Here is a 12421-nt window from a genome sequence, read left to right on the forward strand (position 1 = left end):
AAAAGGTCCAGAGCTTGAAAACATCAGCAAGCAAAAATCTCTTAAGTCTCTATTCGTTCTCTATAAAAACACATTTCAGTAATTCTCCTATTATTAAGAAGCCTCTCATTATTTATACCATTTTAGTTAACTCTTATCCAATTTAAAAAAAGCCCTTGTGAGGGGGGAAAATTAACATCTTTATGCCAATTAAGTTATACCTAAATAAACGTGACTAGTCTTTGAAATGGCATAAACCAAACATGCCTTAATTATAAGTAATGTTTTAAATAAACAAAATAAGGTGACATCTTAAATCAGTTGGTTTATTCAATAAATGATGTTGAAACAAGTAGTTAACCATATAGAAAAAAAGTCAATGCTCTAAAGCACACCATGAACAATAAATTTTAGATAAGTGAAAACAAGGATGGGGAATATTTTTATAAATCTGGGAATCAGGGAGGTTGATAAGCTATGAAATTAAATATATAAAGTCTTAAACTTTAATACAGTGAAAGATAAAGTTAAAGAATAAAGAACAGACTGTAGAGATGTACAATATGTAGAGACAGAGAATTAACATTTGCATTTAGAAAGAACCATTATAATGTTATATATTTGTGTATTTTTATTATTTCCTTTCTCTCTTACACAACAAACGTGCCAAAAGCAAAATCGACAAACATTACAAGGTATTTCACAGCAAAAAATAATAGTCTTTAAATATGTGAAAAGATGTTCAAACTTACAAATAAACCAAATGTAATTCAGATTAAATTCTGAGGTAGTGTTTTTTTTTTCTTTTTAAGCCTACAAGAATTGCAAAAATAACAAGGCTAATAATCTGGTGTTAACAAGTATTATCTTTTAGGAAGACAAAAATGCATATAGCCTTACACCTAACGTATTAGGAATTTACTGTGTAAACATTTACGGTATATAGAAATACCCCAACTATCATACAAAAACAAAAAACCTTGCCAGATAGGTTATGAAAGCTTTGTTTTGCAATAGTTTAAAAAAATTAGGAAGAATACAGGAATAAGGAGCATTCAAGGTTTTTTTTAACTTAAAAAAAGTTGCAAAACAATATGGCTAGTATGATTTCTATTTCATTTCAAAAGACAAAAGAATAATATGTTGGCTTATGTGTGTAAAATCAAGCTGGAAGAAATGTATTAATAAGTATTACTTTTGACAGTAAAATTATGGAGAATGTTCACTTACTATATAATCTATATTTGCTAATATTCTTTTTTTTTTTTTTTTTTTGGCTTTTGTCTTTTTAGGGCCTCACCAGTGGCATATGGAGGTTCCCAGGCTAGAGGGTCGAATCACAACTGTAGCTGCCGGCCTATGCCACAGCCACAACACCACCACAACTTACACCACAGCTCACGACCAATGGTGGATCCTTAACCCAGAGAGCAAAGCCAGGGATCGAACCTACGTCCTCATGGATGCTGGTCAGATTGGTTTCCACTGAGCCACTAGAGAACTCCAAACTGCTTTTGTTTTTGCTAATATTTTAATTATTTAACAAAATGACTTTTTTAAATGAAAGACAGCAATTTAGTGATACAAATTCTGGTTTCTAGTTCACTGTTAACACTGAAAATACAAAATTTCAAGAGCAGGAAGAGTCCTGGCATCAAGGTGTTATTTAAAAGAGTCCTTATCTTTTAGAGATACTTATTGAAACAATGAAAGGACATAGAGTTTGCTTTAATTTGTGGGTGGGTGTATAGACGACACAAGATTGGCCGTGAGTTGCTAAGTGGATAAGGTAGGTTTCTGCTACATAGGGATCATTACACATTCTCTCCACTTTGGTGTATTTTTGAAAATTCCATTAAAAAATTAAAAACAAAACCAAAAAACGATTTGCCACCATAACTCCAGGGAATATAATAACATATTCCCAAACAATTAAACGAGCACAGTAAAATATTTTTATTTTTTTAATTTTAATTTTTTTCTTTTTGGCCATGCCTGTGGCATGTGGAAGTTCCCAGGCCAGGGATCGAACTCACAACATAGTAGTGACCCAAGCTGTAGCAATGACAACACCAGATGGGGTCAACCCTCTATGCCACAAGGGAATTCCAAATATTTTAAAATGTTCATCAGTAATCACCCTGCTCTCTTTTTAGAATATTTTGCTTCTGGACTTGCATGGGATGGTATGATACTTCATAAAAATGTATGTTGATAAAATAAAAATTTCAGTTTTTGAGTATATAATCTATATGGCAATGTCAAACTTGGTAGAAAGCTACTGGTAAAGTTATTCTTCTTACTAGGTATCAAAGGAGTAAGGTAATTTTTGTCACCACCAATTAAAAACTTTTACGAAATAGGACTGTTATAAAACAATTAAACCTTGCAAATGCACTAGTCTCCAGGAAGAAAGTCCTGGAGGAAATTCTGCTTATTAAAATTGCAATTTTAGTTTCCATTAAAAGGAGAATAAGACAACAGAAGATGGGCTGGCAAGACAAATTATTTCTTAATGTCAGTTGAGCTTATTTCAAATGAGATAACATATCTACACCAGGTTGGGTTCAGTACAATTTTGTCTCCTCAACTCATTTATCTAATTCCGTCATCTTGATTATAGCCTCATGGACTTCATTTTCAGAGAAAGAATTCTGTAACAAACAGCCCACACAACATGCTGATTACTGAACAGTTAATTCTAATTAACTTGGGCATGACAAGAGAATTTTGATAAAGTCCTAGAATACAAATATAGTCTGCCTATACAAGACGAACTTATATAAAAAACCCACAGCATGGTCTCCAGACAAAACAAGAGAGTCAAAGCGATCTAATTTAAAGAAACAAATGAGAAATTAAAATCACAAATAATTTATTCTTCCGTTAGAGTTGATACAGTTTTAAATAGCAACAAAGTACACAGTGGTGGAAAGTTGGCACAGAACCTATAAGCATTTCAATCACAATAAGGCTGTCCATGCTTTATCTGCTCAAACTCGATGTCCATTTTCTACTGACCATGTTGAAAAACACCCTATTCTGACCTTAAAACACACACACTCTCTTTCATACACACACAAAGACACACTGACATTTCTCCTTTTGATTACAGTACGTTGAAAACAGTATGTTTTGCTTATTCAAATTTATGGCACCCCTTCTGTTTTGTTTCCAGTTAGAAGTGGGAAAAAACAATTCAATTATAAAGAATATTCTTATTCCCTGGGCATAGGCAACTGTGATGAAAATAGCAACTTACCTTTAGGCTAGATGTTTTCAGATTATGCTTAAATAATTGTGGTTATACACTTCTCAATGCATGATTTCCTGCCCAATGCAATATCCCTGAAATTAGCTAAAACAATCAGGCAGAGGACAGTCTCAAATATGATTAAATATGCCAACCTAATAACAAAGTGATCTGAAATGCAACCTCTCTGCTTTTAATACAGATCAGAATAAACCTCATCAATAAGCATTTTCTTAAACATCTGTTATATTAAACAAAAAAGGGGAAAAACTTAAAAGTGTTTCCTTATAAATGGCATTATTTCCAGTAGAGAAAGTTGAAATAAACGTTTGTAAGTCTCCTGCATTATCATATAAACGAATTATCCTTCTAATGTTAAAAAGTAAAATTACTGAATCAATGTTGACTCTTCTTGGATACCATTTATAAAATGTTTTGATATTCCTAAGTTCCCTGATTATTCAAACAAAGTAAAATTAACACTTTCATTTTCAGTTATTGCTATTTTAGGAAAGGATTACCACTTCATTTACATGAAACTGTTACCAAGATTCTTCAGATCCAACATGAAGTAATTCTTATTGCCTCACATTTTAAAACTGTATTATAAATGATATTTATAAAAAGGTTTTAATCCACAAAACTGGAAAGCTTTAAAAAAATGTTTTACTCAAAACTGTATCACAGTGCCCTTGATTATCTAACAGATAAAAGGGATCTGAATCTCCTCTAAAGAACATAACAGTGGACATATGGTGCTTTGTCTTCTCCCTCACTTCGTCTGCACAGAACACCATTCTGAGACCAACACAATCAAGCATCCACCATGCTCCGATCCCCAGGAACGGAGAATTTCTGATTCTGTCCAGTGCGTAGTGTACTGCCTTGCATATTCACCACATGAAATAAACATAATATACAAAATATTGCTGCTGTAAAAAGTGTACATTTCCCTCTTCCCCTTACAAAAGAATCTGTGGAAAAGTATTAAATTCCCTTAACCTTCATAAACATACAAAGCTGTTCACACCTTCCAGTCTGTAACAGTCCATTTCAAACACAGTTCCGAAATCACTGCAAATCGGTTATGTCATTGTATTTTCTGTCCAATGTTGCCATCTAGAGTAGAAATGTGAAATCAAGAGTATTTTTGAGCTACTAAAGCCTTTTATAACTAAGCCACAAAAGGCTGCTTACTGATAAAACAGCCACTTATCCACAAGGTTTTTCCAAAAACTAGATGGAATGGAAGGGTCTCTTCACAGGGAGGTGTCCACAGTGCTGAGGTGACAATATGGCTGCTAATAGATACTGGCTATTGGAATGTAAGTACTTTTCACTGCTGGTAATTCCCATACTGTCCCTAAAAGATAAATTTCAAAATATAATTAGATCATCATTTGACCATAATAGTTTGGCACAGAGAACTACAAATCAATCTTAACAATGACATACTACAGAAGTAACTACATCTACATCAATCAAATATTGTTATATATTTAGGTACACAGTATCTCTGCAATTTCTTCTAATATTACATTCAACAGCAAATGGATTTCAAAGTCTTAGAGCCTGGAACAGCATCTATCACGGAGTGAGAATTTAAATATTTGGTGAAGTTTGTTGAACTGAATTAAGAATAAATGAGAAGTTCTCATTCTAAACTCTGGCATGGTATATATTAGTGTATAAATTATGCACCAGTGTAACAAATTTGTAACTGTTTAGATTAGCATAATGACTTGTGAAAACACCGAGGGTATTTGGGATATGTAGTAAGGATGGAAAGGGATCTGGGAGATAAAGGAAAAACAACCTTCTAGCCCACAATATAGTATCTGGGCCTTTCCCTGAGGCCAATGAAGTTATCAGCAGAGGTAGTATTCAGACAGGCAAGCTGCTACATAAAATCAAAGAAAGACTGTTTTGTTTGTGCTGCTTTAAATAAGATAGACTTGAAGGGCCTACAGGCTGACAGGGAAAGAAAATAAAGTACAGATATAAAAGAGGTAATGAATGAAGTAGCAAAATTCTAGAAGGGAGGCAAATAATGTCCAGTATACAACTGTCAAGGCTAGCTTTTGGAGAAGAAAGGAACATCTTTTCATCAAGAGAAAAAAAGGGACACTAGAAAAAAACATATTTTAAGAAAAATGTCTTAAATGTGTTTACAATAGATGCTCATAAAAGCACTTATTTTTTGGAGTTCCCATTGTGGCGCAGTGGTTAAGGAATCCGACTAGGAACCATGAGGTTGTGGGTTCGGTCCCTGGCCTTGCTCAGTGGGTTGAGGATCTGGCGCTGCTGTGAGCTGTGGTGTAGGTTGAAGACGCGACTAGAATCCCATATTGCTGTGGTGTAGGTCGGTGGCTGCAGCTCAGATTAGACCCCCAGCCTGGGAACCTCCATATGCCATGGGAGTGGCCCTAGAAAAGGCAAAAAGAAAAAAAAAAAGCACTTATTTTTCAAAAATAGCACTCACTGGAAGCACACAATCAGCTAATTATTTCCTTTGGCTAAATATCCCCCTCTAAGTTACATTAATTATTTCGTATCAAGCAAGATTGTCTAGGGAGAGTATAGTAAGAGTCCCTAGACTAGAAACCTGAGCAATACCATCTTTAAATTTCTTTCTTTCATTCATCTAATCATATGAAATTTTTAAATTATTCTGTCACAATGCTTTTAGGGATTTATTTCTCTATTCTTTTTTTTTTTTTTAAGGGCCGCACTTGCGGCATATGGAGGTTCCTAGGCTAGGGGTCTAATCGGAGCTATAGCTGCCAGCCTACACCACAGCCACAGCAACATGGGCTACCAGCTGAGTTTGAGACCTACACCACAGCTCATGGTGACACCGGATCTTTAACCTAACTGAACGAGGCCAGGGATCGAACCTGCAACCTCATGGTTCCTAGTCAGATTTGTTTCCACTGCACCACAACAGGAACTCCTATTTCTCCATTTTTAAGATCACTGTTCAAATTTAGGAAGTGAAGGCCTTGTATATTCACTCCCTAATACTTACTAACTACTGAATGCGTTCTACCAGGTGATAAAAAAACAGATACTGTGAGGTTTTTAAAGAACTGACATTCTAGGGGGAACACAGTATGATAATAAATAATAACTACCTAATCCATCACATGGAGATAAATGCTATGTTGAAAAATAAAAGCATCTAACATTATATTCAACTAAATTTTCCTGCTATGGTTAGAAATTTTTTCAACACCATAATGAAATTCCTAGTTTATGCAGTAAGGAAAGGAAATAGAGTTAAATAGATTGGGAACGAAGAAATAAAAACTTTTACAGATGACATTTTATCTAGGTAGAAAAGATCAAAGAATCAACAAAAAAAACCCCGAAACTAATAAATGAGGTTGCAAGGATAAAAGGTTAACAGACAAAAATTCAATCATTTTCATTAATACACCAGCAATGACAAGTGGAATTTGAAATTAAAAATGCACTACCATCTACATAAACATCCTATAAATTAAATATTTAGGTATAAATCTAATGTATACAGATCTATATGAGGAAAAGTAAAAAACTAATGGAATAAACCAAAGTACTATATAAAGGTAGAGATGTTCTATGTTCATCAATAGGAAAATCAATATTGTTAAGTCAGTTCTTCCCAACTTGACTAAAGATTCAACACAACCCCAATCAAAATCCCAGCAAATTATTTGGGGATATCAACAAAATAATTCTAAAATTTATATGGAGAGGTAGAAGAACCAGGAGAGCCATACAATATTAGAGAAGAACAACAAAGTTGACAATATCCAACTTCAGGATTTCCTATAAAGCTACAGCAATCAAGACAGTGTAACTGGTAAAAGAAGAGAAAAACACATCAATGGAACAGAACAGAGAGCTCAGAAATAGACCCACATAAATATAGTCAACTAATCTTCGGCAAAGGAGCAAAGGTAACACAGCAGTGCAAAACACAGCCTGTTCAACAAATGGTGCTAGAACAACTGGACGTTCATATACAAAAGAAGGAATCTAGACACAAATCTTAACAATAAAGATTTTTTTAACAGAAAACTGACTCAAATAGAATCTTGACCTAAATATAAAATACAAAACTATAAAACTCCTAGAAGATAACATAAGAGAAAATGTAGATAACCTTTTGCAATGACTTTATGGATACAACAAATGCATGATCTATGAATGAGATTAACTGATAAACTGGATTTCATTAAAATTTAAATTTTTGGAATTTGCTTGTAGCACAGCAGGTTAAGGATTCAGTGTTGTCACTGCAGTGGCTCAGGTTGCTGCTGTGGCATGGGTTTGATCCCTGGCCTGGGAACTTCCATGTGCCATGGGTATGGCCAAAAAAAAAAAAAATTAAAATTTTCTACTCTGAGAAAGAAAACAAACCAAGAACACAAGGCAGTGTTTGCAAAAGACATGAAGACATGCCTGATAAGGATTGTTATCTAACTATACCAAGATTCTTAAAATTCAACAACATGAAAATGAACAACCCAGAGTTCCTGTCATGGCTCAGTGGAAATGAATCTGACTAGCATCCATGAGGATTCAGGTTTGATCCCTGGCCTCACTCAGTGGGTTATGGATCTGGCGTTGCTGTGAGCTGTGGTGTAGGTCGCAGACAAGGCTTGGATCCACAGTGTTGCTGTGGCTGTGGTGTAGGCCAGCAGCTGTAGCTCTGATTCAGCTCCTAGCCTGAGAACCTCCATATGCTGTGGGTGCGGCCCTAAACAGATGAAAAAAACAAAAAAAAGAAAAAGAAAATGAACAACCCAATTAACAAATGAGCCAAAGACTTGAACAGACACCTTACCAAAGAAGACATAAAGATGGTAAACAAGATATGAAAAGATATCTATATCATATGTTACTGGGGAAATGCAAAATAAAAGAACAAGATACCACGAAACACCTACTTTTATGACCAAAATTCTCAACACTGACATCAAATGTTGATGATGATGTGGAGTGACAGGAACTCTCATTCATTGCTGGTGAGAATGCAAAATGGTACAGAAACTACGAAAGATAGTTTGGCAGTTTCTTACAAAACTAAACATATTATTACCATATAATCCAATAATCATGCTCACTCCTTGGCATTTATCCAAATGAGTTGAAAATTTATGCTCACAGAAAAACCTACACATGGAAGTTTATAGCCGTTTTAGTCATAACTGCCAAAACTTGGAAGCAATCAAGATGTCTTTCAATTAATGAATGCTATATCCAGACAATGGGTTACTATTCAGTACTAAGAAGAAATACAAATATCAAGCCATGAGAAAACTTTAAATGCATATTAAGAGAAAAGCCAATCTGAAAAGGCTAGCATGCTACATGATTCCAAGTACATGACATTCTGGAAAGGGCAGCCTGTATAGATCAGTAGTTACCAGGAGCTAGGGAGGAAAGAGGGGAGAATAAGAGGAACACAGAAGATTTTTAAGGCAATGAAACATTTTGGATGATATTATCATGGTGGGTACATGTCATTATACAGTTATCAAAACCCATAGACTGTACAACACCGAGAGTGAACCATAACATATATTATGGACCTGGTGTGAAAATGATCTGTCAGTGTACCATTCTGGTGTGAAATGTTGATAATGGAGTAGGCTGTGCATGTGTGGGGGTAGGGAGTAAATGGGAACTCTCTATACGTCTCAATTTTGCTGTGAACCTAAAACTGCTGAAAAAAAAATACTATCTAAAAAGAAATTATGTTTCCAGTCAAGATGAATTTATATTCCAGCCTGAAAAAAAAACTACACAAAATTTATGAAATATTCACATTCAGGACACAGGACAGAAGGTAAGAAAGAATAGTAACATATGAGATATGGGAAACAAATGAGGTGAGTGCCCCAGTTAATCACATCTTACTGCACTGAGAGTTTCTGTGCTGAAGTGTATGGAGGGGAAGTGAGGCTGAGTCTGAATTAAGGAGATAAAGCTTAGAGTCTGAAGAGAAAAAAGGAGCTAGAGTTCACAGGACATAGTATCTGAAAGGAAAGATCTGCAGAGGAAATCTCTCAAGTATTCAGCATAGTACTGATATGCAAATGCATGCAAGGAAAATACTCAAGTCTGAGGAAGAACAATCGAAAGGATTAGAGGAAACAATACCTGAGCTCACAGAGAAACAGAAATAGTGTTTATTCCCACCAGCCAGAGTGAAAAACCTCATAATTCAAGGGAATTGGGTGGAGTACTCAAAAGGGTCTTACCTTACTAGTAGGTATATTTAGCCCAAGACTAACCCTGTCTGGTTCTGCCTAACAAATCTTAAAAGCAATCCCCCAAAAATCAAGCTGTTTTTAAATTACTTAATTTCATCCTCCAAAACAAGCTCAAGAATATCTCTAGGAAAACAAATATATCCATCGCTCAACATATAAAAGTAATATTTGCAATTTCTGGCATCTAATCAAAGATTAAATACAATGTCTGAAATGAAACACACCTGGGAGTGGATTAAAAGCTGATAAGACAATGAACAAGAAAAGACTACTAAACTTTAAAACATAGCTATAGAAACTACCCAAAATAAAACAGAGAAAAAAATTAAAAATTAAATAAACAGAGGATCATTAAATTATGGTACAACTCTAAGCAGACAAATATACACATAATTGGAGACTGGGCAAGAGAGAAAGGGGTATAGTGTAGAGATAGGAAAAACATTTGGTCAGAATTTTTCCAAATCTGACGAAAACCATAGAGCCACAAATTCAAGAAATTATACAAACACCAAGCATAAGAAAACAGTCAAATAATTTGATAAAGGTAAAATCTTAAAAACAGAAAAAAAGATAGACTACCATAGGAGAAATATAAGAGTAACAGCAGATGCCTCCTTGAAATAGTGTAAGCAAGAAGACAGTGGAGACACATCTATAAAGTGCTGAAAGGAAAGAAACTATCAACCTAGAATTTTATACCCAGAAAAAAGATTTTTTTTTCAAAATGAAAAATTAACACTTTTTCAGACACACAATGGCTGACAGAATTTATCACCAGAAGCCCTACACTACAATGTCAAAAGGAAGTCCTTTAGGCAAAGGAAAAATGATACCAGATGTAAATGCGGATCTACCATAGGAATGAAAAGCACCAGAAACAGTTTAACTACTTGAGTAAATATATGACTCTTATTATTTAAATATCTTTAAAGGATAATTGATATTTTAAACAAAATTAATTCCATGTATTATGGGGGTTTATAACATATGTAGAAGTAGAAATTATAACAACACAAAGATTGAGAAGAAATGAAAGTAAACTATTGAAAGTTCCTGGAGTTCCTGTCATGGCTCAGTGGTTAACAAATCCAACTAAGAACTATGAAGTTGCAGATTCGATCCCTGGCCTTGCTCAGCGGGTTAAGGATCCAGTGTTGCTGTGAGCTGTGGTGTGGGTCGCAGACACGGCTCTGATCCCAAATTGCTATGGCTCTGGTGTAGGACGGTGGCTACAGCTCTGATTAGACCCCTAGCCTGGGAACCTCCATATGCCACAGGAGCAGCCTAGAAAAGGCAAAAAGACAAAAAAAAAAAAAAAAAAAAAGAAAGTTCCTTATACTATATGAAGTGCTATAATATCATTTAAAGGTACTGATACATGATACAACATGGATGAACTCTAAATACGTTATATTAAATGAAAGTAGTCAATCACAAAACACTATATCTTAAGTATTTAGATTAGGAAAATCAGACAGAGAGAAAGCAGCTATTTCCTGGGCCTAGGTGTTTGGAGGGAAATAAATGTACTAAAAACAAAAAACAAACCCACTGAATAGTACATCTTAAAATGGTAAATTAAATGGTATGTGAATTACATCTTAATAAAAATGATTTTTTAAGAATAGAAAAAAAATTCAGAAAAATAAAACAGAAAATGAGGAAAGGGAACAAAGAACAGAAGGCACAAACAGAAAAAAATACAAAGATGACAGACTTAACCATTATCCATAATCATATTAAACATATCATTCAAACCCCCTCCATTAAAAGGCAGAGACAGTCAGATTGGGTTAAAAAAAAAAAAACAAAAACAAAAACAAAAACAAAGCAAAAAACCAAACAAGTCCTAAGTATATGCTGCCTTCATAAAACACAATTTAAACAAAACACAAATGTGTTAAAAAATAAAAACATTAAAAATTGAAAGCATTACTACCTCAGACAGGCAGACAGTGAAGGACTCCTTGAAATGACACAGTGACATGACAGATCAGAGATCTGAAGAAAGTGAGGAAGCAAGCATTGCACGTATCAGGAAGAGTTTTAGGCAGAAGAAGGGGAAAAAAATGCAAAGGCTGAGGTAGAAACATGCTTAATGTGTATGAGGAACAGCAAACAGGCCAATGTGACTGAAGCAGAGAGAAAGAGGGAAGCTATAAATACAAGTGGGGTGGTGGGGACACAAGTCATACAGGGTCTTGTAGGCCATTATATTACTCTGAGTGGAAGTGAAGTCACTACAGGGTTAGGAACAAAGTGGTGGCCTAAACTAATTTTTTAGGTCTTTTAGGGTTGCACTCAGCATATGGAAGTTCCCAAGCTAAGGGTTGAATAGGAGCTGTAACTGCTGGCCTACACCACAGCCACAGCAATGCCAGATCTGAGCTGAGTCTGTGATCTACAACCACGCTGGATCCTTAACCTACTAAGCCAGGCCAGGGATCGAACCTGAATCCTCATGGATCTTAGTTGGGTTCATTACTGCTGAGCTATGACGGGAACTCCCCTGAAGTGACTAATATATTTAATAGATCACTCCTGGTCCTATGAGGAACATATCCTGGAGAGAAGCCAGGATGCAAACAGGACACCAGGAAGGAGGACAGCACAATGATCCAGAAGAGTGAGCATTGCGAGTATGACCTGGGCAAGAGCAGGAGGCTGTGAGACATGGCTAGATACTGTGTGTATTTTCAAGGAAGAGATAATAAGATTTGCTGATTGACTAGATGTTTGATTTTAAAAAGAACTGAGTCAAGGATGACTCCAGGTGTTCCGCCTGAGGAAGTGGAAGAATCAAGGTGCTGTTCATCGAGATGGGAAAGACTGACAGAGGGGCAGCAACCCCTCACAAAGCTCTCTCTCAGTGCTCCCTCTTTTAATGCATCCTGCACACTGCTACAAGAGGCACCTGCCT

At 35.4% G+C, this 12421-nt stretch overlaps 1 protein-coding gene across 1 annotated transcript in view; it reads right to left on the reverse strand.

Annotated features, from left to right (window-relative positions):
• The window catches only part of SS18 (SS18, nBAF chromatin remodeling complex subunit), a gene marked incomplete at its 3' end in the record, with an annotated part of 78368 nt that continues 68784 nt past the window's right edge, over positions 2838-12421 (reverse strand). Inside the window, 1 exon segment of the mRNA NM_001244804.1 lies at positions 2838-4595. Within this exon segment, the coding sequence (NP_001231733.1) occupies positions 4569-4595 (27 nt within the window).

Source organism: Sus scrofa, chromosome 6, assembly GCF_000003025.6.
Source record: "Sus scrofa isolate TJ Tabasco breed Duroc chromosome 6, Sscrofa11.1, whole genome shotgun sequence".
Lineage (NCBI taxonomy): Eukaryota > Metazoa > Chordata > Mammalia > Artiodactyla > Suidae > Sus > Sus scrofa.